Source organism: Nelumbo nucifera, chromosome 6 (genome assembly GCF_055504915.1).
Source record: "Nelumbo nucifera cultivar China Antique chromosome 6, China Antique-T2T, whole genome shotgun sequence".
Classification (NCBI taxonomy): domain Eukaryota; kingdom Viridiplantae; phylum Streptophyta; class Magnoliopsida; order Proteales; family Nelumbonaceae; genus Nelumbo; species Nelumbo nucifera.
The window spans coordinates 33858536-33886184 of NC_142654.1; the positions used below are offsets into that span (position 1 = coordinate 33858536).

Sequence of the window (27649 nt, forward strand, 5' to 3'; positions counted from 1 at the left end):
ACCCTTACCCAAGAGATCACGGACATGCCCGACAAGGATCTATTGTTCAACTTCATGGACAGACTAAAGCCATAGAACGAATTAGAGCTCCAACGCCGCAACGTGCAGGACCTTGCCACCGCAATGGTCATGGCAGAGCAACTAAATGAGACAAGCTTGTTAGATGAAGAATCCCCAAAGCCAACCAGCCCACGTGCCTTGGACTTGAGTGGGGCAGCCAATCAGTCATGCCCTCCTCACAACAACTCAAACTTCAACAAGCCAGGTAGACAAGATTATGGGAAGAAGCCACAAGAAGATCAAGGTTGCCAACACAGCTACAAGCCTAGAACCACTAGACCCCCACTCTCTGGCTTTATTTGTGAGGAGAAGCATTTGGCTCGTGATTGCCCAACAAAGAAGAAGATCAATGCCCTTGTCGCCAAGCTCAATGATGATGAGCAAAGTGACGAGGAAAAGTCAGTGCAAGCGCCAAGAGTGGGTGCACTTCAACTTTTCAATGCAATGGTGAAGAAGGAGGCCACACCAAGGCGGCCTAACAAAGCCCATAAGGGGATCCAATATGTTAACATCACCCTCGGCGGGAAGCCGACCCAGGTCCTAGTAGACACCGGGGCCACACACTTCATTTCCATTGCTGAGGCCAAGCGACTAGCCCTTCCAATCACTAAGGAGACAGGCTGGCTCAAAGCTATAAACTCTGGTGCCAAAGCTGTTGAAGGCCAGACCCGTGGGGTAGACCGCCAAGTTGGGCCTTAGAAGGGAAAAATTAATTTATCTATGGTACCCTTGGATCACTTTCAAGTTGTCTTGGGGATGGATTTTCTAATGCAGGCAGAAGTAGCCCTTATGCCACACATCAACTCATTATGCATCCTAGACGAGAGCTCCCCTTGCATGGTGCCAGTTACAACCTCCACCAAGGTCTAAAAGAGACAAGTGTCAGCACTGCAACTCTTACACATTGAAGCAAAACCTAGAACCAGCGTGAAGCATGCAGTAGAGAAGACCTCCACTCACCCTGCCTCAGCTGTGAAGCACCAATCAAGTGAAGACACCAACATGAAGCAGCAGCAGTGGCAACAACAGCCCTCCAAGTCAACCTCAGCACCACAGCGTTAGCAGAAGCCGCTTACGCCTTTGACTGACGAGCCCAATAGAAGACCCAATGTCATGTCTGATTTCACCTACACCTACTACCACAACCACCAAGGAGAGTGAGTGCCACCCAAGCCATCTAGGGACCACTTTCGCACCATTCCTCAGACTAAATCACATAGTAGCCCTGTGAGAAGTCACCATTGGGGAAGAATTCATGGGAACCAATACCCCAGCAATCCAAAAAATCATTTTGACCCTAACCTGGCCCAGACCTTCCCTATAGCCAAGCTGAACCAGCCACTATCATACCTTGAAGCCGCCAAGAAAGGACTTAGACATAGGAAACCCCAACAAAACAAGCCAACCCAACCATGCCATCCAAATATGCACCTCGGCCTTGGACGATAGCCGATTCGTGGATTAGCAGAAGAACCCTCCTTCCGCATCAATGACTCTAAGGGACTAGCCGAAGCCGATCTCCGAGGACATAGATCGAATTGATTGGGGGAGACTGTCACAAGTGACTCGTTCACCGCACCATCAAGCACCTTCCACCGTGCCATCAGCGTGCCTTCATGGCGTCATCATGTGTGTCATGGGTGGGCTATGTATGTATCTTTGTAAGGGGGGGTCTGCCAACGACATTATTGTAATTACCTTGTATGATTTTTCACTCTTTTGATGTTTTCTTTTGTCACTCTCCCAAAAGCTTAACGTACTCTTTGAGGGGAGGTAGGTAGTCAAATGAGTCAATAGCGTGTAAAGGTTAAGCACGAGATCCCCTCGACACTGAACTGTGTGCTTGTGGTTACCATCAATTAATGCAATACAAGTTGCCTTTTGACTAATTTATGTGTTTCTTGTTGCATTTTGTGTTTGTTGCTTGCATTTGTAGGCTTTCTCGACCCCATCGAGCGCTGCACGGGGCCTCGTTGAGTAGTCATGTGACACTTTTGCGGTTTTACTTTCACTTTGGTTTTCTTCTCAGAGAACGCAGAACACCGGTGACCGGAAGACTGAAGCCACGCGAAGGTCCGTCCTTGCGATTGCCGCTGCCACAGTGGCAGTTTTACTTTTAAGAACACCGGTGATCGAACACAGCTTTATTATGTTTTGTTTTACTTCTGCAGTTTTACTTCGCCGCTGCCACTGGTTTCGCCATTGCCGCTGGTTGTTGTTGCCGATCAAACCTTCGCCATCTGTCTTTGAGATTGCAGTAAGCTCTCTTTCTTTCTCTCTCTTATTCTCATACAACGAAACCCTAACTATTTTCGCCAACTCACCGCAGGATAAATTTTAAAGTGGCCTATTACTATTAGTGATTCATCTTAAAGCAACCAAAACACTATCTATATGTATTCTCTATGCTTGAGAGTTGTGAGTTCAAGAAAACACTTTCATGTTATACAACTTTGAATGTGTCTAACTATTGTTTATGGTGTTATTCAGTTATTCTCATATTGATATGTATGTTCTTCTTGTTTTGTCATATTGATATTGTCATATTTGGTGATATTTATGTTATTCTTGTTTCGTTAATCGTTTTTTTTTTCTATGCTAGTTTTATAATCTAAGGTGCAAAGTCCCCAAACTAAAAAGGTTTGATTTGATTGAGAATTTCTCGAACCGTAATTTACTGATTTGGTTTGAAAATTTCTCCAAACTGGACCGCGAACAAAATTAGACGTCGTGAATTGAGGTAGGGATCTGCTACCAATGAAATGCTCCCAAATTGTTTCCCAATAGTCCACTGCAGCCGCACATTGGGAACATCTCCGCATGAACAGTGTCTCGTTGGGACAAGTTGGGAGCGTTTCATTGCTGGCAGATCTGAAGTCCGTCAATTGTATAGAATTCGGGGTCGCCCTCTTTTCTTCATCCTTTGTACGTTGTTTTTCTTCTAAATCCGTTTCTAATTTCAGATCGCACTGTGAATCAAACAGGTATAAAATTCTAGCAACAACGATCAACCTTTTATATTGATCAATTTGGATCTCCTTTGGCGGCCTTCTCTTTGTTTTCTTTCTGGTACGCCCCTCTTCACTTAGGTTTATTTTGAGAAAAAAAGGTTTTCAGAAAAAGAACCTCTCCAGTATCTCTTGTATAACCAGATTTTCTGGAGAATTGAACTCAAAGTTGATTTCCAGTAGCTTTATTAATATCTAAACATAAGGTGTTAATCATTGATCTCACTGAGAGTCTGAGACCTGGGTTTAATTGATGATCTGAAATAGTTGTGGAACCTCATTTCATATTTCTGTTTTTTCCTTTTTTAAATCTCTGGCACTTGGAGCACTATTCACAGAGAGAAGCATTGAATAACACCATTTAGGAACTCTTGGTTGAATTTTAATTTTAATGGATACACCTCGACCATCCACAGCTAGTTTACTGATATTAAACTCTGAAACAATTAAAGAGTTCATATTTTAGCTTCAGAATTGAAGTTTTGGATAAAAGTCTAGTTCTTGGGTGGAAATAACTCAAACTTCTTTAGATTGAGAGGTGGCCTTTTCCAAAGTCGGGGCTCCACACGTGAGCGTGTCATATTCATATAGTTAAACAGTTTCAAATTTCATCCTTAGCAATTTAAGGTGTCTCAACCATTCAGAATTGATCGCATCAGCCTAACTTTGTCATATCCAACTTCATTTATTTAAATTTTGGCGATTTCACAGTGGATGAATCCTTGTAGTAACTCCACGGGATGCATTGTACACACAATTTAGAATACAAAAGGAACTTTTATGGAGGATTCCCTGATGGAATCTGGTTATAAGTAGATTTCATATAAGTTAAGATGCACATGTCTGCAAATTTTCATTGTTAGTTATTTCTCCATAAACTTCATACCAGACCCTAAAAATAAAACATATTTCCAAACAACACTAAAAAAATGTAGCTTCAGTCTTCAACCTTCAATCCATATACTGCATTACCACTTGTTATCTGCTTCATTGTAATCATATTGCCTTTCTTCTTTATTTTATTTCTTGTTATTCATCAATAAGGTATTATTTAATTTTTCTTTCTAAAATTCAGGAAATTGTATTTGAGATTGGTAACTACCGTCTTCTCTGAATGGATTGGGGAAATGGCTATTGCTTCTTTTTGACACTTCCAAATCTCACCATTTCCTTTCTCATCATTGCTTTCACTGTCATTACCATTCGGATTGTTTATGTGATACACCGGAGCAGTAGACCTCTTTACACCTCACCTCCACAATCTCTCAGCACTCTTATTATCCTAGGTTCAGGTCAGCTCTCATTACTCAATCATCGTTGTTGCCATTATGATTGTTGTTACCATTACCATTACTGTGGGCTATGATGATTATGTAGGAGGTCACACTGCTGAGATGATTAATCTGTTGTCTGTGCTTCAAAAGGATAAGTTTACACCAAGGGTCTATATTGCGGCTTGGACTGATAATATGAGTCTTCAAAAGGCTCGAGTTTTGGAAGAATCCTTGGTTGATCAGGTACATAATAGATAATTTACAAACTTACAATAACTTTTCTTGAGTTTTGATACAAGCCTCTTGTGTTTTTATGTTGCATTGTTTTGTTTTCCTTGCATCATTACAATGAATTGTTTATACATATCCTAATTGGAGTTGGGCCTGAGTTGAATTGAAAGAATCTTGTGGCCAATCTGAACCATCCAAGGGTAGGGGTTTAGGGCACCCTACAGGTAGAGCATGAGCTTCACTCTCCCAGTCCATATCATCATAACGTTGTATTGGAGGTTCCTTCTCTAATAATAGCTATTAAAACACTCAGTCTTTTTTTTTTTTTTTTTTTAGTTCAGAAAAGTTCATACAGGAGGGCCTACATTAAACACATGTAAAGTTTTTGATGTTGAAACTTGTCTCATTACTAAAGGTCAGAGAGAGGGGGGGGGACTCTTTTGGGCCCAAATAAGTCAGCACTGTAGAGGTTAGTGGGAACTGCTGTTTATTTTATGTAGTGGAGGGTATTTTGGTGTTTTTATCATTTTTAACTTAAGTATATACTTTAATAGAAGTTGGAATATACCAGCACTTTCTTTCTTTCTTGGTTGTTTTTCCTCTTTCTCCACTCTCTTATCTCTTTTTTTACTCTCTTGTACACTGCTGTTTCTCTCTTCCTCTTTCTTACATGTCCCTTCCCTCCTTTCATTATCCACCCCTCACCTCTCTTTGTCTCTCTCAAATTACATGGGCTAGTACTTTATAATGTTCACACTTTTAAAATATAAAAGTTGGTGCACTTTAACAAAGTGTACTATGAAAAACCTTTATTTGTTAGAAGTTTAACCATGAAACTTTGCTTTGAAAACATATTTGAAGCATTATATAAACATATTAAATGGGATAGTACCCATATCCATATCCAGGTCCATGTTGGTACCTGTATCTAAGCATTATAGATCCATATAACATCTTAAGCCAACTGAGTACTGACAATCTCTATACATGAAATCACATGTTGGGTGTACAATTATTCTTGGAGTAGTCCACTTCCAAAATTTTATCTAGGAGAGCTCTCCCATGGAATAAGCATCTTCCATCGGAATGTGGAATTGCAGAATGAAACTGCCTGGGAAGAATCTATTCACATGAAATAAAAATCATTCTCAACCACTCCTAAATTATAAAAGTAATTCAACTACAATTGGCAGCCCTATTTGGCAGTTTTAAATGCCATGGTGTTTCTGTGAAGGTTCTGACTTTAGAAGTCCTCCAATATCTCAAGCTTTCGATCTATTTAGATGTAGAGAAATTAGAGATTGTGGGTGATTCCAATGTGGTGATTGGGTGGAACTCAGATTGACTGGTCCATCCATAGTTGTCAAGGCGACAAGGTGTCCTTGGAGGCTCACCTCGCCTAATTGCCAAGCAGTTTTGTATGTTGTGTTATAAAGTACTTTTATATTCTTAATTTAAAATAGACATTATTAAACTAAAATATTCATTTTGTGTGTTTGTATACTAATTTCTTTTTATTATTTTCTTATATGTTACAGTTTAATCAACACAAACATAGCTAACTGCTGTGTTGAACCCTCAAAGGCTTCAAAACCTGAATCAATAAGTAAGGAAGAATTTAAAATTGTGTCTAATCAACACATTTTCTTCTTCTTTTTCTTTTCCTGTAACAAAAATAGGGGTTCAGCCCCTATAATTTTTGAGTTTTCTTTTTTTCTCATGAATATGTTGATTTTCTATACTTTAACACGAAGTTTATACTTTTCTTATGAAAATTATGGGTAGTTATTAAGGAAATATGGTTATGGAACCTAGGGAACTACCCTAGGATATATGTTTTTTACTTAAAAAAAAATCCATCGCTTAGGCGACACCCAGGCGACTAGGTGACAAGGCACCCCCCTGTCGCCTAGCCTTGCCTTGGCGCCTTGAAAACTATGGGTCCATGGTCCTTGTATCATCATATTGGAGAAGCTAGAGCCTTGGTGTTTAGAGTCAATCTCTTGTTCAGATGGACATCAAGGTTGCCTTAATTGTTTGCAGATAGTTTAGTTAGGAGAGGGGTTCAAAGGAGTATTTTGTATTGGGGAACCTTGTATGTATTCCTTTTAGTATCTTCTTATCGTTTGATGGGTTCTAAAAAACAGGATTTCAAGGGCCACTATCACCACTCAGATAAGCAGTCAGTATATGCCTATGAGACAGGACATTGCTTCTGGATGGCAAAAGAAAATTATTTCTTCTTTTTATCCAATTCATCATTTTTGTTTTGGCTTTAAACAGAATGGAATGGAGAAATAGTATTCTTGGAGCCAACCCCATATAGTTGGGATAAGGCTTGGATGATGATCTTTTTTTTTTTGGTCCACTTGGACCTTCTACTTTATGATGTTTAAAGTCCTTTGTTTTTTCTTGTTTTCTTGAGGTTTTCTCTGCAATTTCCTATTACAGTCATTTCTTTTCATTGATGAAGATTTCTTATTACTTCACTTTAAAAGGGACTCAATAGGCTATGGATTTTATTTTTATGGTCAAAACATTGGATTGAAGCAGAAGGGGACTCAAGATTGGTAACAGGATGAATGCGGGAAGAAAATTTGGGGGTATGGACACATAGACAAGCCATGAGAGAAATATGGTGGTTGACAAGGGAAATGAAATTGATGTAAAATTTATTTGGGTTAGAAGTTCACTGATGGTTTAGCTAAACATGGGTCAACCAGGGCTGATTTTTTATTGCAGCATTGTAATAGTTGACTGCTATATGGGGTTCAGCACTCCTCTTTGGGGTGCTTGTTATATACTTCTTATAAATTAATGAAGGAAAGTTACCATTTCAATTCTTGGCAGTGTAGCCGGCCAGAGATAAGTGGAAGAGGAGAGAAAAGAAGAGAAGAGAGAAGGTTTGCAATGTAACAGTACTGGCGGCGCCAGTGTTTATTTTACTATATATAGGGCGACAGAAATAACAAGGGAAAAGACCATTGTGCCCCTGAGTACAATAACAGACATAACAGAAATAAAAAAACAAAATAAAAAAAACACTTTAATTAGCCAAACAGACACTGACATCTGCAACTAAGTTATTTTAACATTATTCCAACACTCCCCCTCAAGTTGGAGCATAGATGTCAATCATGCCCAACTTGTCACACAAATCTTTGTGCCGCACATGATGAAGACCTTTGGTGAAGATATCTGCAAGTTGCTCTTCCGAGCTGACATATGGTGTGCACACTTCTCCACTTTCAAATTTCTCTCTGATAAAATGCTTGTCCACTTCAATGTGTTTCGTCCTATCATGCAGAACTGGATTAGCAGCAATATTGATCGCAGCTTTATTGTCACAGTAGAGTGACGTAGGATTGCTTACTGCGAAACCCAGTTCACCTAACAGATTTCTTATCCACATGATTTCCGCAACCCCATGAGCCATCGCTCTATACTCTGCTTCAGCACTGGATCTAGCCACCACACTTTGTTTTTTGCTTCTCCATGTGACAAGGTTTCCTCCTACAAAGGCACAACTGGTAGACTTTCGGTCATTGACTGCTCCTGCCCAATCTGCATCAGTATATACTTCCACTTTTAAGTGACTGTTTCTGGTACAACAAACCAGCTCCAGGAAACTTCTTGAGATATCTCAAAATCCTCTCTGCAGCCTCAAAGTGAGTTGTCCTCGGGCTGTGCATGAATTGACTAAGGACACCCACTGCATAGGCAATATCAGGCCTGGTCATAGACAAATACAGAAGTCTCCCCACGAGTCTCCGGAACATCTTTACATCTTTCAAAAACTCTCCCTGACTGTCTCCCAGATGGTGATTAGGTTCAATAGGTGAATCAGATGGTTTTACCCCCAACTTGCCTGTATCTTCTAGTAGATCTAGTACATACTTCCGTTGGGAAATAAAGATGCCCTTGTGAGAGCGGGCAACTTCAATTCCAAGAAAGTATCATAAGGGGCCTAGATCCTTCACCTTAAATTTAGTGGCTAAGAATTTTTTTAGTCTCTAGATTTCAGCCTCCCAATCTCCTGTGATCACTATGTCATCCACATACACAATAAGAGCTGCAATTTTACCTTCACCTCTTTTTACAAACAGGGTATGATCTGATTGGCATTGTTTGAATCCCATCTGTTGGACTGCTAAATGGAACTTACTAAACCAAGCCCGAGGTGATTGTTTCAACCCATATAGGGACTTTTTTAACCTGCTCACCTTTTGTTCACTGCCTTTGGCACAAAACCCTGGGGGTTGGGTCATGTACACCTCCTCTTCCAAGTCACCATTCAAGAAAGCATTCTTGATGTCCAATTGGTGAAGATCTCAGTCAAGATTTGCTGCCAAGGAAAGGAGAATCCGGATGGAGTTCATCTTCGCTACTGGAGCAAAAGTCTCTGCATAGTCCACTCCATATACCTGTGTGAAGCCTCTTGCTACTAGTCTAGCCTTGTACCTTTCAACAGTTCCATCAGCTTTGTGTTTCACTGTGAACACCCACTTGCACCCCACTGGTTCCTTCCCCTCAGGAAGATCTACCAACTCCCACGTACCATTTTTGTGTAAGGCATCAATTTCTTCCTGCATTGCATCTGTCTATTCAGGTTTTGACAAAGCTTCTACCACAGTCTTAGGGATAGGGACACTATCCATAGAAGAGAGAAAGGCACGGTGTGAAACATGCTCATAGGACACAAAGTTAGAGATAGGATGATTAGTGGTACAAGATCTAACACCCTTTCTCTTAGCAATAGGAATATTAAGATCATTGGGGACAGGTGAATCAACATTTAAAGGAGCAATGGGAGCAAGTGTACCTGGCTGATGAGACGGATCTGCCTCGGGTGAATCCGATGATGTTGGTTGCATAGTGTCCGACTCCACGACTCTTGAACTCTACTGGTTCTTATGGCGACGATGAAAAACCCGGAACGGAGGAGGATCGGGTAAAGGAGGTAGTTGAATCTGAGTCGTCGCCTGTTTCTCCTCAACCCTACTCTCCCCCTGAGGAGAAACCGAGAAGAACGGTTGACTCTCAAAGAATGAGACATCAATGGAAACATAGTACTTGTGGGCAATGGGATCATAGCAATGATACCCCTTTTGAGATGAAGGGTAACCAAGAAAAACACAAGGAATAGCCCAAGGGTCAAGTTTACCACGAGTAGGTGACAGGTTGTGGACAAAACAACGACACCCAAAAACACGCATCGGAATGGTGGACAGCGGGGCTATAGGGAACAAGAGCTGATGTGGGGCCTTATACTCTAGTAGCCGAGAGGGCATGCAATTGATGATATCACACACAATACTGCATTCATCCAGAATTGTTTTGGCACATTCATATGAATCAGCAAGCCACGAGCAACTTCGAGAATGTGACGGTTTTTTCGTTCAGCCACACCATTTTGTTGGGGTGTCCTGGCACAAGAGCTTCGCTGAAGTGACCCACTCGAAGCAAAGAACTTCGTGAGATCACTATGGAAATATTCCTTTGCATTGTCCGACTGGAAAATATGAATTTCCGTTTGGAACTGAGTGAACACCATCGGTGAAAATCTTTCACAATTTGTGGCACTTCATCTCGAGATCGCATGGGGTAAACCCAAGTGTATCGAGAATAATCATCAATCAAAGTAACAAAATACTTATAACCAGCCGCAGTAGGTAGAGTAACAGGGCCCCAAACATCAGAATAAACAATATGAAATGGAAATTCAGATCTTTTATTTCTTAAAGGTAAAGAACTTCTACAATACTTACTCAACTGACAAGTTTGACAAGTTTGACACTGTAACTGACTCACTGACAAGGACTCAAACAACTTTGGGAACATAACTTTTAACGACCTCAAAAGAAAGATGACCTAAACGACTATGCCATAAATAGGCCTGACTCTCACTCGACGAACTTGTGGACTCAGTCGCCACTAGACCAACATTATTCTCCAACACGTAGAGACCATCCACCATGCTTCCTCTACCAATCGTCTTCCCCGAGGTCAAATCCTGAAACACACATGAAGACAGAAAAAAGGTGACTGAGCAGTTCAAAGAGTGAGTAATACTACTAATGGACAGCAGATTAATAGGTAATTTCGGAACATGCAGGACATTAGGAAGAGTAAGGCCAAGTGGGAGAGATATGGTGCTTCGGCCAGCTATGGTAGAAAAAGAACCATCAGCCAATCTTACCTTATCTCTCCCAGAGAGAAGGTTATATGTCTGGAACAAATTTGACTTACCGGTCATGTGATTTGAGGCTCCGGAGTCAATAATCCAAGGTGAATCAGTAGTATGAGATGACACATGGAAGGTTGTGGCATTACCTGATGTAGACGCAAATGAGGTAGGAGTAGGCCCAGAATCCACCTGGCGGAGAGTCCTACCATACAATTCCAAATGTTCACGGAAGGAGTTGATAATATCTTCCTTAGGGTCAGAACCAGGATGTCTCTCCTGAGTTACAGAAGGACTAGTCTCTGTCGATGCCATATTAGCTGAGTTATACCTTTTTTGATTCTGCTGGCCTGGTTTCTTGCCCTGATCCGATGCTGACATTTTACCCAAATCCTGTGCCCATTTAGGTTTTCCATGGAGATCCCAGCATGTATCTTTAGTGTGTCGTGTCTTCTGGCAGTGAGTGCACCAAAGCTTGCTTTTATCTTCTGATTTTTTCTGAGTGTCACCCCTTTTAAAGCCACCTCTGACATTTGTATCTGAATTTCCCCGAACCGCTAGGGCAACTGACTCCCTTTCTACACCATCATCACACTTCTTCTGCTTTCTTCTGACTGCACCAAGGCATACACCTCCTGGACTGATGGCAAGTCTTAACTACCCAAGATCTGTACCCTGATGGACTCATATGACGAATTCAGCCCTAGGAGGAAGGCAAACACGCGTTGCTGTGATACAAGTGACTTATAGGCATTTGCATCTTCATCACACTTCCAATTCACATTCTGATAGTGATCAAGTTCTTTCCATATTGATGTCAAATCAGAATAGTACATCGAGAGACTCCTCTCCCCCTGCTTGCAAGTAGAAGATTCAGCTTGTAGTTGATATATTTTGGCATAGTGTCTCTGTTCTGAATTAGTGGACTTCGCTTGTTCCCATATCTCACAAGCAGTTTCAGCCCACATAAAAGTCTTCCTTACTTGTGGCAGCATTGAAACCAAGAGCCAAGATGTCACCATACTGTTCTCTTGGTTCCACCTATCATGCTCAGCACTTCCATACTTCGGTTCCTTTACTCTCCCATTGATGTATCCTATTCGCCCCCTAGCAGTGATGTAGAGTTTTATCCCCCTAGACCACTCAAGGTAATTCAGACCATCAAAGGGAATGACAGCCATGGGAAAGCTCATATCCATTCCCCCATTCACTCCATTGTGGCTCCCTGAGATCTTTGAAGTAGCAGAATTCTCAGTCGACATGGTCAAGCAGTTAATCAGTCCCACACACCGGACTTAGGACCCCTCCTTACTCCACAAAACAATGCTCCACTCAGTTCACACCCACACACTCGGGTTTACCAACCAGATTGAGCACAAACAGTACTAAATTCTGGATAAAAACTGAGGTAATATTCGGCAGATTTCAGACCTGTATAGTTTTATCAGTCCCCACCTACCAGAATTCCAGAATGTCTAACAACCACTAATCAGCAGGAGAGATCCTTCTTACTTATAGTCAACTCAAACCATTGAGAAGACAGGTCAGCATTGACCTACAGTTGTCTTAACGCATGAACAGGATCACACGATCCAAGAAAACTAGGGTTACACAGGTTCGACAGCATTCAGCTGCCCCAGATTCATAGGGTTTTCACTCGGCACATGACCAAGGAGAGTAAAGAAGAGAAAAAATAGGGAGAACTGTACCAGTTGTAGCTATTCTGTAGTCCAGAATCAGATTTCTTTTCTGCTAGTCTGTTCGATCTGTTCTTTGGGTTGATCGATCTTCTCTTGACAGTAGGGTTGATCAATCTGCTCTCTTTTAATCAGCATTCCCGCTCTGATACCATCTTGGCAGTGTAGCCGGCCAGAGATAAGTGGAAGAGGAGAGAAGAGAAGAGAAGAGAAGAAGAAGAGAAGAGAAGAGAGAAGGTTTGCAATGTAACAGTACTGGGTGCGCCAGTGTTTATTTTACTATATATAGGGCGACAGAAATAACAAGGGAAAAGACCCTTGTGCCCCTGAGTACAATAACAGACATAACAGAAATAAAAAAACGAAATTAAAAAACACTTTAATTAGCCAAACAGGCCCTAACATCTGCAACTAAGTTATTTTAACATTATTCCAACACCAATAAAAAAAATATTTTTATGGTCAGAGTGGCATTTTGGATAAAAACAAAAGAACTTGTGGATTTTATTATGGATGGCATCATTAAATGATGGGGTCATGGGCTAATGTGGCCTCTTCATCTGTTAGTAGAGGGGTTGGTTGCATCTCATGGTCCCCTCACCCTCCCCTCCCCCAATGAAAAAAAAAAACAATTAAACTTAACTTTGATAGCTGCTTTGTTCGAAATCTGAGAAGATCAGGATACCACTCTATGTGGGATGTTGAAGGAAATTCTCAAGTTGTGATAAGGTTTGTGCAAGGGGAAGGTTAGGTTTATGGGTACCAGAGTATAGAGGCTAGGACTTTGGGCTTCAGAATAAACACCTCATTCTGATGAGTTGGGAGATCAATTTGCCAATAGATTCATTGCAGGGGAGAGGGGATCAGTACAGGTTGTATGGGTGGCATACCATGTCAAGGGTGGCTTTAGGGGAGTCTTGATTATTTTATTTTATTTTATTTCTTTTTTTTTTTTTTTGGGGGGGGGGGTATTATGCATTTGACTGGGGGATATAGAAGAGATTAGAAGCAAAAGAAGAGTAACTTCTTTGTCTCCTAATAAAATTTTTCTCTGATCTGTTAGATTAGAAGCATAAGAAGAGTAACTTCTTTATGATTTCAATCATTATACTGCTTCCTTATTTTCATAAAAAATGTGGTGTTGCTTCTTTATTTTCTAATTAATTAGAATTAAATTGCCTGCCTCTGATTTCTTTGGATTATGATTCTTATATTATTTGGTAATGCAGACAGGTGCTCAGAAGGTTAAAGTTCCCACCCAGTTCATGCAGATATATCGGAGCCGGGAAGTAGGTCAATCGTATTTAACATCTGTTGGGACAACCCTACTTGCTATGGCCCATGCCACATGGCTTATGATTAAAATCAGGCCTCAAGTGGTACTGTTTTCACTTTCTGCTCTTTCTCTCTTCATGTTATTGTGGTCATGACTCTTTTTTGATAGGTAACAGCAACTTTTATTAAAATAAAGAAATCTGTACGTGGCTCAGTTTTGGATTTACTTTTAAATTTCCAGATTAAGGAGCTTGATGCAGACAATTATCTTTTTCTTTCAGATTCTATGCAATGGTCCTGGAACTTGTATTCCTCTCTGTGTGGCTGCATTCCTTTTCAAGGTTGAAAACCTATTCCTTGCTCTATTTGGGATCTCTTAGTTGTAGATCATGAAAGGAAATATTTGATGCAGTATTTATCAAGGATGAAAATATTTCACCACTTTTATGTAGTTCAACATGAGGCAGTTGATAGAAATTTGAATGATTCTTCTGAGCTTTATATCTTTAGTACTGTTTTAAGGCGAGAGTCTAAATCGTCCTTAAATTTTATTCAACTTAAATTGCAGGTAGTTGGAATTAGATGGTCATCCATTTTTTATGTTGAAAGTATAGCCAGAGTGAGGAGGCTGTCTTTAAGTGGCTTGCTTCTTTACAAGTTAGGCATTTCTGATCAGTTCTATGTGCAATGGCCACAACTACAAAAGAAATATCCGCGGGCTCACTATGTTGGTTGTCTTATGTAGCTGTATCACTTTTGCTGCTGCCAGGGTAACCCTTTCTTCTCCCTCCATATTGGGAATCTAATTTAGCATCTTTTTGAATTTCTACTTAAACCATCTCCTTGTATTTCTCTATCTACAGTCTAGTGTAATGGTATTTCTTTTGTATAGACCCTAACAAGATAGTGTGACATTTCCTCTTTGATAGCCCAGCTGTTAACTACATACTGCTACAAGCGAGCATGGTGAATGCACTAATGGATCATGTGCACACTGAAGTAACATGGCAATAATAGATATTGTTCATAGCATTTAACTACAAAGCCACTGACTTCTTATTGCATGCTTGTGTTGTGGAGCCTAGGATGTGCATATTTGATATTTCTAGCCATTAAGTATGGTTTCTGTGTTGGACAACATGAAGCACATGGATTTTGAAAGAGGAAACCTTAGAGATGGTTTTCCTCAATTTCTCTTTTTCTCCCAATGCATTTTCATGGCTAATGGTAAGATTTTTGAGTCCAAAAGTCACATTGGAGAATAAAAGACTGTAGTTCCCTTATTAACAACTCTCTTAAATGTTTGTCTAAATTTAACAAAATAAAAAATAAAAAAATAAAAGCATTGTTTAGTATCACTGATATAGAACCAAGAAACTTTTAGTACAATAGCTCTCTCACTAAACTGATATTATGTTTTATATTTTTCCGATTTAGATTATCGGTTTAGGTTTTTAAAATTCTTTACAGATCAGTAGAGAATCTTGTTAGGAATAAAGAATTAAAGAATTGGCTTTTCCTCATATATGGGTCCCTCTGGACTAGGCTTTGTTTGCAGAGGCCATGTAGAGGCTGACCATCTATGTCTACTCTGACTCAATAGGAGAAGGGGATTTAGTTAGAGCTGAGACTTGGCCTTCCTCCAAGTTTTAAGTTGATGCATTCATTAGGCTTTGAGCACATGTTGGTGGAAAGTGATTATTAAGTTTTGATTGCATGGATGAAAGGTTATGAAGGGCTTTGTCTGGAAGAGAACTCCATCATTTACTTATTAAGTTTTGCACATTGCATGCTCACTAGAAAAGGGTTCAAAAGAAGTGTCCATGCCCCCCAAAGGCCTTGGGTGATCCATGCTTGGTTAGCTCCAGAAATTCGAACACTAAAACTTCACTTGATGGGTTTTCTCTTGGATAACCTGATCCCTTGGATCTAAAAAAGTTTTTAGATATTAGGAATACTATTGTCAACTTAGTGAACGTCAGTACATCACTTAGAGTCAAACTCATAGCAATCCTTCAGATGGACTCTAAAAAGAGCAAATAGCTTGGCAGATGAACTGCAAGGAAAAGTTGAGAGGCTCCAGGCCATGGGAGTAAATATTCTTGCTCCCTTATAATGTTTTTGGTCAGCTATGACTGTTGTACTTGTCATCTGAATTTTCATGTAAAAGGCCATTATACTGGATACAGACCTAACTTTGGTCTTTTTTGGCACATAGTGGCACTCTGACTTGAAACTCTTCTCAAATTTGTCAGCCTGAGAATTTACCATTACACCAAGCAATGGCCCATAACTAAATTTCTATGTTTTTTTTTTTGTATTCCAAGTTTTTTGGTGGTGCTGATTCCTGGATTATTTTTATCCTTTTTAATTTGTAGTTTTGTTCTGCATCAATTTGGTATCAAACCAGTTGATCCTGCAACAGACTGAAGGGTTTTTACCTTTTCTTTGTGATTAATTAAAAAAAGAGTTCTGGATTGCAGAAACAAAAACAAATGTAGTTGTTTTAGATTTAAGAGAGAAGAGAGTGGTGCAATCTACCTCAATTTTATGATCTTAGACATCTTAGATGCTTATTGTCTTGGTAGGATTTTATTTACTGAGAAGTTAGAAATGCAGCCTAGAAAGCTATATCTGATCTGAAAAAAAATAATAATAAGAAAATAAAAAACAACAAAATGAATACAAAATAGGAAATATAATAGTGGTATGTAATGCACTCTTGAAATTGATTATTTTGTCAATAAGAGTGATTCAGTATGCAGCTAACTTTTATATAAAGATTAGTTGCGGTTGACAATATGCATGTTGCAGCAATTAGGTTCTACTTTTATCCATGTTTTTTTTTTTCTGGTAAACCACAGGAAAAGAGAAGTCATCATCATCCAATCCTTATCCCAACTATATGGGGTCAGCAACATGAATCATGTTCATTCTGTTTAATGTCCTATCCATTGTTAAATTATGGGCACTTAAATCATTTCTAACTACTTCAACCCATGTCCTTTTTGGTCCACCCCTAGCCCTTTTAGCTCCTTCAACTTGCAAAATATATCACTTCTTCATAGTTAGGTTGGAGAACTAGCAGGGTGGAAGAGATTGATAGAGGGACATGAGAATTAAGTATAAAAGGTGTGAACTTTTGGAAATTGAGGAATATGGAGAGAAGTGCATTTCAGGCCAACTGTGTTGCACAGATGAGGGAATGTGTGGATACAGGGAGATGCAAGAGGTCATGTAAATACATCATGTAGCAGTCTACAACAAGCCAGTGGACACTTAGATGAATCAAAACATTGAGGCAGGACAAGTTTTGGTGGTGTTGATAGTGAAATTGTCAGACAATGAATGGAAGAGGCACAGGGGGAGGAGAATTGAAAACCTGCAGATTGAGTGGTGGTAACCATCCATTTGTTCCTCCCTCCTTTATCATGATATAATCTTCCTGGCAGAGTTATAGACTGGCCACAGAGGAGAAAGAGTGTATCCCTCCAGAAAAAAGAAGGAAAGAAAAAAGGGGAGAAAGTGTGTATGGAGGATCATGCAAAGCCACCGCTTATAATGTTCAAGTTGGGGAATTGGTGATCGCATCATACAGTGAGTTTGTTTCTTCTTCTCCCTGAACCGGAAAACTATAGTTTTAGAGAACTTGTTAGCCTATGGATAATTATTTTGCTGTAAGAGTGTGCACAAATTTCTTAATAAATCGAACCGCAGAATTCTGTGATCTTCTGTGAACACAAGTGTGTGAACCAGGCTACGTAACCAATTACAAGTGAATTCACAGCAAATATGCCCTGTATTCCTGTGATGTCTTTTTTTTTTGTTCCATAAAAAAATCTAATGAAAAACTTTCATAATTACCTTGGAATATTTTGTAATTTCAATGGTTGGCACCTCTGGGAAATTAACATGTATTCAACATTGTTGAGATGTCTTGACAAACTTTAGAAAACTCAAAATGAAGACACTTCAGAACAGATTATTTTAATAGCTTGAGATGTATTTCAAACGTAATATTTCAAGTAAAAATGATGGTCTTGTGGACCATCACTATCAGAAAAAAAATGAAAAAAGAAATAGAAAAGAAAAGAAAAAAGAAGAGGGCAAGTTCTATGGTACAGTCTCTGAACAGCATGATAGTGCATGTGCCAGTGAAACAATTATGGTTGAGGCATGAATTCAATAAATTGAGTCTTGGGCTAATTGGATAGGGTTTGATTCGATGGAACCATTGAAATAACTTGTTTTGGCTGGTTGTGGGTTGTGGCAAAGGATGAAAAGATTGGGAGGTCCTGAAAGTACTTTATCTTTTATTCTGTGAGAAAACTGTGAATAAAAACTATCAATCATGAAATGCAAAGAAATTGAAAGGAAAATATTGAAAACACTATGAGATATAGAGATCTGTGATTTATCTCGTACGTCATACCATAATAGATTAATCCGAGTCAAGTCAAATACAGCTTAGTTCTTTTTATGCAGTCCAAGTTTTGTCCCTTTGCACGTTGAAGGTCTTAATGGATATAAATCATGAAATGCTGTCTCCTCTATCTTTCTATAATTTGTTCAAAGCTAAGGGCTAAGGCCCCGTTTGGGAGAGTTATTGTTAAGTAGCTTCAGCGCTCTGCTTTTAAAAGCTTATGAGTTCACTGTGATAGCATTCAGAAAAAGCCAATTCCAAATGCTTATGCTGAAATTAGTAATTCCAGCATTTAGCATTTTGAGGAATATGGACCTGCTTTCCATATTTTTAAACATAGGATGCTTGTTGGGGTTATAAGTCCGAAAACACGTGGAAGCCTTACCAAATCCCACACGGAAATGGGTATCTAAATGTTAACATGATTCATCAGTGATGGGATCTCTTGCGAGCAAAAACTCTGCTCACTCTGAAAGCAGTGGCGTCCGGTTGCACATTGGGAACATCTCCCCATGAATTTTACATACATATATGGGCATTTTACATACATGTATGAGAGATATCCTCGATGTACAGTTGAATGTTGTGTGCAGAGTTTTTGCTTGCAGCGGGAAGTTGGTTGATCAAGACAAGAATGCAGCTTGATTGTATGCTAGTAACCACTGAAATTATGGTGAACTCCCACCCCTCTACGGCTCTACCCACCCTGAGGGCACATGGATTTAACATAAGTATGAAAGATATTCTCAATATATGGCCGGATGCATGTGTGTTCAGCATGTTCGCACAACACTTTTCTTTCAAGAGATCTGCCCACTGGTTTGTGGGATTTTTTTGGTCGATTTTTGTCCAAAATTTGCACGCCATTGTCAATGTAAATGATGAGAAAGATGGTTGTAAAATTGCTGTGTGTGGACAATCATTGATTTGATCACTTGTTTGTATGCATGAGTGACCAAGATTTTGACAAACTTTGTTATTCTTTTTTCATTTTTTTTTGGTAAATTATAGATAGGTATCCTTACTTTGGGGGTAGTGATAAAGTACCATGAACTTTCAACTACAATACTTTTGAGTACCTTGAACTCTCAAAAATAACAATTGGGTCCACTTTTGTTAATTCACATAATGATGTATGATAAAATTACCAAAATGCCCATATATTTTTTAAATTATTAAAATAAAAAAACTGAAAATGACCAAAACAACCCCAATTAAAAGTTTGGTAGTTTTTAGTCTAGGTATTTCTCATTCTAATCCCTACAAATAAGTAGAAGAGAGTTCAATGAAAAGCACTTTGCCAGTAGGGTAGGAAATCGCCAACAAAGCAAAATCATTACCAGAGAATGTCATCGCAAAAAAGAAAAAGGGAAAATTATAGTTAGAGTTAGCTATACATTTAAATTTATGCTACAGGTTGGTTTAAAAACCAACAAAACTTTGGCTGTACATTTCAAATTTTAAAAACCCTCGCCATGTTATGCGGTTGTTTCCAACATAGGACTCTTAATCCATGTTAGGCACAACAAAAAATTTATGCCAAAATCAAAACATCTCTCTCTCTCTCTCTCTTCATTGGTAGATTTCTCATGCTCTCTCGATCTCCATCGTTCTCTCTTAGTCTTTCTCCCACTCTCTCCCTTGTTTTTTTTTTTTCAAAGAAACTTATACGGTATTAATCAGATCGTATAAGTTATAAGTTAGTCAAGGGACCAACAACTTATACAATCAAGTTGGTGTAAAATTTTATAGCCAAGAGTTTCGTGTGAATTTTTATCAAATTGGGCTAAGGGAGTTAGAACCATACCAAGTTGATTTTATGTTCTTTAATACGGTTTGGTTAATACCCTATGAGTGTGTAAGAAAAAAAAAAGAAAAGAACGAGAGAGGGAGCGAGAAAGAAACTAAAAGAGAATGATAGAGATTGAGGAAGAAGGAGAGATCGACCGAGAGAGAGAATGAGGGAGAAGGAGAGATTGATCGAGAGAGAAAATGAGGGAGCAGTGGTTAAATGAGAAACATAATGAGAGATCGAGGGAGAATGGTAGATTGATAGAGAGGGAGAGAACGAGAGAGATTGACTGAGAGAGAATGTAAAACTCTTTTCTCAAATCACACAATCATTTAGCAAGGAGAGACAATTATGAGAGTGATAGAGTGAGAGGGAGATCGAAAGATAGAGGGAATGAGAGAGAAAGTGAAAACCTTTTTTTTCAAGTAATCCATGTTGTATCCAACATGGATTAAGAGCCATGTTGGCAACAACCAATTAAGCCTTTGATGACATGGCAAGGGGCTTTTATAATTTCAAATGTACAACCGGTTGTCAGAGTTTTGTTGGTTTTTGAACCAACCTACAACATCATTTTAAATATTGAGCCAGCTCTAACTATAATTTTCCCAAAAATAAGTGTTGAAACGCCAGCATAGTCCCTTTTAAATGGTGTTAAAAATTTGATATATTATTTGTTGTCCATGTGAGAACGTTATCATGGGGAGAAGTGGACTTTGGAGTGAGGGTAGGAAATTGCCAACGAAGTAAAATCATCACTAGATAATGTTGTCACCAGAAAAAATAGTGTTGAAATGCCAACATAGTTCCTTTTAAATTCTGTCCATGTGAGAACATCATTGTGGGAGAAGTGGCTAGTCCCTTGATTAACTTAATAACTTATACAATATTAATCAGACCGTATAAGTTTAGCTGACAGAAGGATAGTTTTGGCATTATGTAATGTTTAACTGACATATCACGGAATACTAAGACTGGACACAAGTGTCTATTTTTGAGAGTTCAAGGTACTCAAGTATTGAATTGAAAGTTCAGGGTAGCTATTTATCACTACCTCTAAAGTACAGGGTACCTATCTGTAATTTACTTTTTTTTGAAATTTTTAAAAGTAATGTAACTATATAAAGTGATGTACCAAAAAACATAGAAAAATTTAGGCCATCAAACATCTTGACCACTCAAATAATGCATTAAAATCTCTAAAAAAAATCCAGGCCATATAAATGGGGTTTGACTATGTTAATAGAAAAACTTGTAAACAATCAATTGGTATCATAAAAGTGTTAACCAATCAAGTGGTATTTATCAAAATTCATGAGGATTGTGATTGATCAAAGTTTTAACAATATCATGTCTTTCCGTTAGTATGAATTTTTCCTAGAAAATTACCTAAAATCAGTCAAACAATCTCATTCATCCACACAATATACCAAATCAATCAAAAATATAACCATTAAAACAGTCAACCAAGATCACTAAATCAATCTCAATCATTTAATAAATATAACAAGATTTCAATTAAGTCATATAAATAATATACCAAATCAACCAAAAAATAAATGCCACTAATGTGGTCTCCTAGAGAAATGGATGGATCCCATCCATCCAAGTGATGTAGTAGATTATTTCAATCAGTAATGACTTGGATGGTTAAGATTAATTCATTGATATTACTGGAATACACTGATGATTTGACATTTAGGCTGATCTAAGTTGGAAAAAAATCTATGATGCCAGAAGACATGGTACTAGAAGAGCTTTGATCAATCAAAGCCCACCCGTGAATTTTGATAAATACCATATGATTGGTGTTATGATACTAGTTGATTGGTCACATTTTTTTTTTTTTTGCATATGATGCATTTTTTGATATCATAGTCGAACCCTTCAAATTATTTAATAATACGTCATTTGGATAAGATAGATGTTAGACAATGTATGCCTTTAGCTCTAATTAGATTGATGTAGATAAAAAATTATCAATGAATAAAGTACATTATTGTTTCATGTTCTTATCTGTATGTTTTCTGTGAATTACTCCTTAAACTGGATACTTTTCATACTCATGTTAATTTAAAATGTTCTCAATCATTGAATAGACTTTAGAAGTTTATCCTAACAAGGCTGACATTGATGTGTTACTGAATTAGTGGAGCAGTTTGTCTCAATTGCTAGGGTTAGACCCTCAACACAAATAGTGAGTGTTTACAAGAGACACAGGGTCTAGACCAATTTCTAGTTATGCCCTTAGGGGTGGCCACGAGCCAAGCTTCTCATGAGATATTCAAGCTCGGCTTGGTTTAAACCAAGCTTCGAGCTGAGCTCGGCTCGTTTACTAATCGATTCGAGCTCGGGCCCAGTAAAGCTTGGCTCGTGAGGCTTGCGAGCCTAGTATAATAAATAAATAATGTTTTATTATATACATACATATACATATACATATACATATACATATACATATACATATACATATACATATACATATATATAATAAATATTTTTTTATTTTATATATAATATTTTTATTTTTTATTTATAATAGTAAATAATTTTTATAATTCTTATTTTTCGTATGTAAAATAAAAACATTTTTATATGTATATTTTTTTTTATTTTTTATATGTATAATAATTATTAATTTTTTGTATAAATAAAAAAAATTATTTTTATTTTTAATTTTTAGAAAAAACTTGGCTTGTAGTCAAGCTCGAGCCGAGCCAAGCTCGAACTTGCGAGCTTTGAAGCGAATCGAGCTCGAGCTTAAGTTTCTAGCCCGAATCAAGCTCGAGCTCGAGCCTAACACAGTTTCAGCGAGTCGAGCTCAAATAGCCAAATATTCGGCTCGGTTCAACTCGAATCCACCCCTATATGCCTTGGACCTTGGAGATAGATGGACAAAATTGGAAAGTTGCACCGAACCCCAAACTTGATTATGATACTGCATTAGGTATTGGACTGAGTTGTCTTTGATGTACCAACTAGTAAGATCCAGTAAGGGTTAAATACCTAGGCATGTTGGGGTAGTTTGAGAATTTACTTAAAGTGGGTAATCATAGTGATGGGATCAACCATTTTGTTAGACAAAGTGAATATTAGGCTTTACACTTTCTCTGATGGAAAATTAAACTACCGGTAGTGGATTTCAACTATATTTGAAATCTAATTTGCAAAACATATTTATATGTTATATTACTATTTTATATAAAAAAAAGATTTGCAAAGGATTTTAATCCCAAGATCCATCCAAGCAGAGAGTGTGACATTGCATTTTACAGTCAGGTAATAGGTCTTTCCCTGCAGTAGTGTTTTGATGATTATGGGCTGAGAGGTTATGTGTAAAAGACCATTACAGGGCTAATTACCTGATGGGCTTTATCTTACATAAGTTCGTTATCCTTGGGTCTTCATAGGATGGTTGAATCCAATTATCATTTAGGTGTAAATGTTGGGCCCAAACTGAGTCCAAGTTGATAGGGTTAGGGGTTTCACGGTCCTAAGTAGTGAATTCGGCCTAACCTCTTTTAGAAGTAGGATTGAACCCTTATAGACTTGTGTGAGACCTTTGTGGGTCTCATGCCATACAATATTCAGGCCCAAAATGGCTATGCAAACAACTTAAGACATGAACCATTAGAAAAAATGGGCTTAAGGCCTATTACTAATATGATTAGTTAAGTGATCAAGTTGTCATGTGACTTTGGTTGAAAATGGGCATGGTTCTAGGTATGGAGCACCTATCCTCTTAAAAAGATAATGCTTATCAATTAAAGATAATCTCCTAATCCAAATTTGATATAAATTAGCTCCTAATTAGATTAGGAGAGTGCTCTATATAAAGGAGAAAATGGGAGAGTCTAATTCAACTAAATCTCTCCACTCTCTTGTTCTCTTCTCTTCTCCTTTGCCTCACAGAAAACCTAATTCGACCTAACTTTGATAGAAGTTGATTTCTATCAATCCTCGTTTTTTCAAGAAAAACATCAGGGCATATCAGGTTCACATTGCCAATTCAATCCAAGCAAGTTGGGGAACAATTTTGTTGAAATGGTATTGCTAAATCGACTTCACATACATTTTACACCATCTTCAGTTTGAGGCCGATTTTGGAACTGATATTGGGCATGACCCAAGGATTAAAATATCGACGTGATATGCCCAAATGGGGTGCATCGTATCAGTATCGAACGCCACCAACACAGGATACGTCACTACTGGATATGTAGCTTACTAGTCATATGTATCAGTTCAATACGCTACTATATCGACATGTGTCGTATAGTATCGGGCATATGTGTCTAAAAGAACATGGGTAATTAACTTACAGAAAAATGAACGCGCATATGTGTCTAATTGATAAAATTCAAGCTAAATTAGCGGGGTGGAAATCCTCATCCCTTAGCCTAGCAGGTAGATGTACCTTGTTCAGGCCACCCTTTCCTCCATTCCTTGTCAGTTAAGGGCTAAATTCTTTATGTGGCTTCTGTACCTTGGCAAAATCCCTGTGAGAGATAAATTAGTGAATAGAGGATTTGAGATCCCAACAACATGTGCATTGTGTAGCACAACACCGAAACCTTATAGCACCTCTTTAGAAATTGTGAATTCGCAATGAATTGTGGAATAATACTACATTTGGATCCTATAAGTATAATATTCAAAATCAGGACCTCTAGTTTAGGCTATGTTTGGTTTGAAGGAAAATGTAGGGAAAGGAAGAGAAAAGTAGGGAAATTTTTACAAATCTTGTATTGGTTTTCCTATCTTTCCCTTCCTTTCCCTACCTTTTCCTTCGAACCAAAGATAGCCTAGGGAGTGGATTGTAAATAACTTAAAAAGCCTCAACAAAACTGATACAACAGCTTTCTGTCATACAAATTGGCTCATCTAGAAAACCCGTAATGATACCATCTTCAACAACAGTACGCCAAACCCGACCCGACCCAGCTAGTGACTCATACAAAAGCCTATACTGACAATTTTACTGTTTCCCTTGAGCCTAATTTTACTGAGCAGAAGCTGAAAGAACATCAAATGGATTCCTCCATTGGAACACCAAATCAAACTTAATACGGATGGAGCTGCTAAGGGTAAAAGTGGCGAAGCTGTGTAGAGGAAAGGTTGATACACCTCATATATCGGTTATACTTGGGGATGGTAATTTTCTCCTCCCTGATGGGGATCCAATTTTTCCAATTTGATGGGGTTGGGGATGGAGATTATTTTAGCGGGGCGAGGACAAGGATTAATTAAATTGGAGATTATTTTCAATTTAATTTTTTATTTATTTTAAGTAAATTTATTTTTCAAAAAAAAATACTGTCATCTTAAAAAAATTTGGGGATTCGGGTCCCTGCAGGGAACCCATCCCTAATGGGGATCAGGGATGGAGGACAAATTTTATTCCCAGTTGGGATCGCGGACATGGATGAGGGTTAATTTCAAAATTGGGGGTGGGGACGGAGAATATGATCCCCGCCCCGTTGCCATTCCCAGTTATACTTCAAACAAATAAAAAAAAAAGTTCTAATCAATGAATCACCAGGATAAACCTTCAAACCAAATAGTGGAATTAGATAAGGGGATCCCCTATCCCCATATATCTTTGTATTATGCTTAGAAGCTCTAACTAAACACATTGAGAACCTCTCAAAAGGCGTAAATAATAGTGTGAGAAGAAAAACTTCAAGAAGTGGACCAAAAATTCCAATACTTCAATTTACCGATGATTGCCTAACCTTTTCAAAGACGAGTCTGGAGACGAGCATAATGTTATAACAATATTAAATGGCTATGAAAAGCCTTAGGTCAAAAACCTAACTTCCATAAATCATCAATGACTTTTCAAAAAAAATACCCTGAATAGATTTTGGAGAATTCTAACAAGGATTATGGGAATTCCAAGATCAAATAAAGAGAAAGATACCTAGGGGCCCCTCTAATTGAGAAAAGAGCAACAAACTTGTTGAAAAGGCAAAAGCTAAACTTAAGGGATGAAAAGCAAGACCCTCTCTCTAGGAGATAGGATTACTCTCCTAAAAGATATCATCGGAAATCTTAGCCAATATCAAATGAGTATGTTTGGTATCCCTAAAGAAATAACTAACGAATTAGATAGGCTTCAAAGAATATTCTTATGGAGAACAAAACAAACCATAAGACCTTTGTCCTCGTAAACCGAACAGTATGCACTGGTAAGAAAGAAGGAAGTTTGGGCCTAAGAAAGATGTACCAAGCAAACTTAGGTTATGTTTGGTTTGAAGGAAAAGGTAGGGAGAGGAAGAGAAAGGTAGAGAAACTTTACAAGCCTTGTATAGATTTTCCTGTCTTTTCCTTCCTTTTCCTATCTTTTCTTCAAATCAAACATAACCTTAATGAAATTGGGGTGAAAAGTCATTACTGAAGAAAAAAAAATAACCTATAGGTTCAAGTAGTGCAAAAGAAATACCTAAAACATGAGGGATTCTTATAACATAAAGCTCCCTCTTCGGCCTCTTGGGTACGGAAGAAAATTAATCAACAAAGATCATTTAAAAGAAAGCATAATGTGGGATATTGAAAGAAATTGTAGCTTTTGGCAAGACAAATGGACTCAAGATTTGATAGATCAAAAAGTTAGCCAATACATAAACTTAGAAAACAAATGTTGGGACCAGACAAAATTAAGAGAAGTGTGCCCCCAGAGATAATTAATAAAATAATTGCTATTAATATTCTACTAGAAGAAAGAGAGGATAGAGTTGTTTGGGGGACTGCCCTTCGGGGAACATCACTATAAAATCAGCTTACAACAGTTTAAGGGAAATAACTAAAAGAGACCCCACTATAAACAGCTGTATTAAAAAACCAAGCAAAATTTCTTGTCAAGAAAAAAATCAAAAATTTCCTATGGATTCTGCTCTTAAATAGAATTCCATCAGGAAAAACTCCTAGTTGCTAAATGATTAAACATTAGTGTTGCTTGCCCATTTTCTGACCTTGATCAAGAGAATCAAGATCATAACATGAAGAACTGCATAATGACAAAACAAGTATGGAGACAACTTGGCCCCCAAATAGCTGAAAAAATTGAAAGGCACGAGGGAGACTTGAATTATGATTGGTGGAAAATCATGATGGAGGAAAGAGTTAAAGAGTCAATCCCCCAAATAGCTGAAAAAATAGCCTTCCAACACAAATAGTAAACAAAATCCTCATGGTTAAAAAAAAAAAAAAAATCCTAGAAGCAAATACATTATTTTGCAGCTCAAAGAGATCTTACCCCTCCCAACACAGAAACTAATGGATTTGTTGGATCCCTTCTCGTGAAGGAATAAAAATAATTTTCAATGCGATTGATAAAAATGATGGAATGTGTGCCTACGGTTTCAAATATGTGGTGCTCTAAAGGGAAAATCTTTGATTTTGACCAATCAAAATCCATCCATGAATTTTTAAATAAAATTCAAATCATTCTTTCAAAATCTATATATATATATATATTTTTTAAATAAAATACTTAGTTATTTAAAACAAAGCGGTCAAGAATTTTTATCCTTTTTTTTATTTTTTTATTCCATGCCATTTTCGAAACAATGAGATGCACTTTCCCAATAACCTAAATAATTTCTTCTCCTAAAATTTCTCTTAAACTATCTCCCCAACTTTCTCCAAAATTATCTCTAATTCCTATTTATCTTCTAAATTATCTCTAAATCCTATTTATCTC

General features: G+C 38.0%; 1 protein-coding gene across 11 annotated transcripts; it reads left to right on the forward strand.

Annotated features, from left to right (window-relative positions):
* Positions 1–1977: 1977 nt before the first annotated feature.
* On the forward strand, positions 1978–19100 carry LOC104606432 (UDP-N-acetylglucosamine transferase subunit ALG14-like protein). Of its 11 annotated transcripts, none has more exons than XM_010271625.3 (8): positions 1978–2133; positions 2232–2317; positions 3045–3129; positions 4144–4360; positions 4446–4585; positions 13684–13833; positions 14011–14070; positions 14298–14773. In XM_010271625.3, exons 4-8 carry the CDS (start codon positions 4183–4185, stop codon positions 14472–14474), a joined length of 705 nt encoding a protein of 234 aa, XP_010269927.1. In that variant the 5' UTR covers positions 1978–2133; positions 2232–2317; positions 3045–3129; positions 4144–4182; the 3' UTR covers positions 14475–14773. The 11 variants fall into 11 exon arrangements, with proteins under 11 accessions (XP_010269927.1, XP_010269928.1, XP_088746791.1 ...); XM_088890665.1 differs by lacking the exons at positions 1978–2133; positions 2232–2317 and adding exons at positions 2422–2478; positions 16594–17464 and having other exon boundaries at positions 14298–14499; XM_010271626.3 differs by lacking the exon at positions 3045–3129.
* The last annotated feature ends 8549 nt before the right edge of the window (positions 19101–27649 follow it).

What these genes read in the sequence shown, in the direction of transcription:
- LOC104606432 (XM_010271625.3), top strand. Translation starts at nt 4,183, where the DNA reads ATGGATTGGGGAAATGGCTATTGCTTCTTTTTGACACTTCCAAATCTC. An exon ending in TCTTATTATCCTAGGTTCAG is followed by an intron (nt 4,361 to 4,445) that starts GTCAGCTCTCAT and finishes ATGATTATGTAG; the next exon opens with GAGGTCACACTGCTGAGATG. An exon ending in TTAAAATCAGGCCTCAAGTG is followed by an intron (nt 13,834 to 14,010) that starts GTACTGTTTTCA and finishes TTTTTCTTTCAG; the next exon opens with ATTCTATGCAATGGTCCTGG.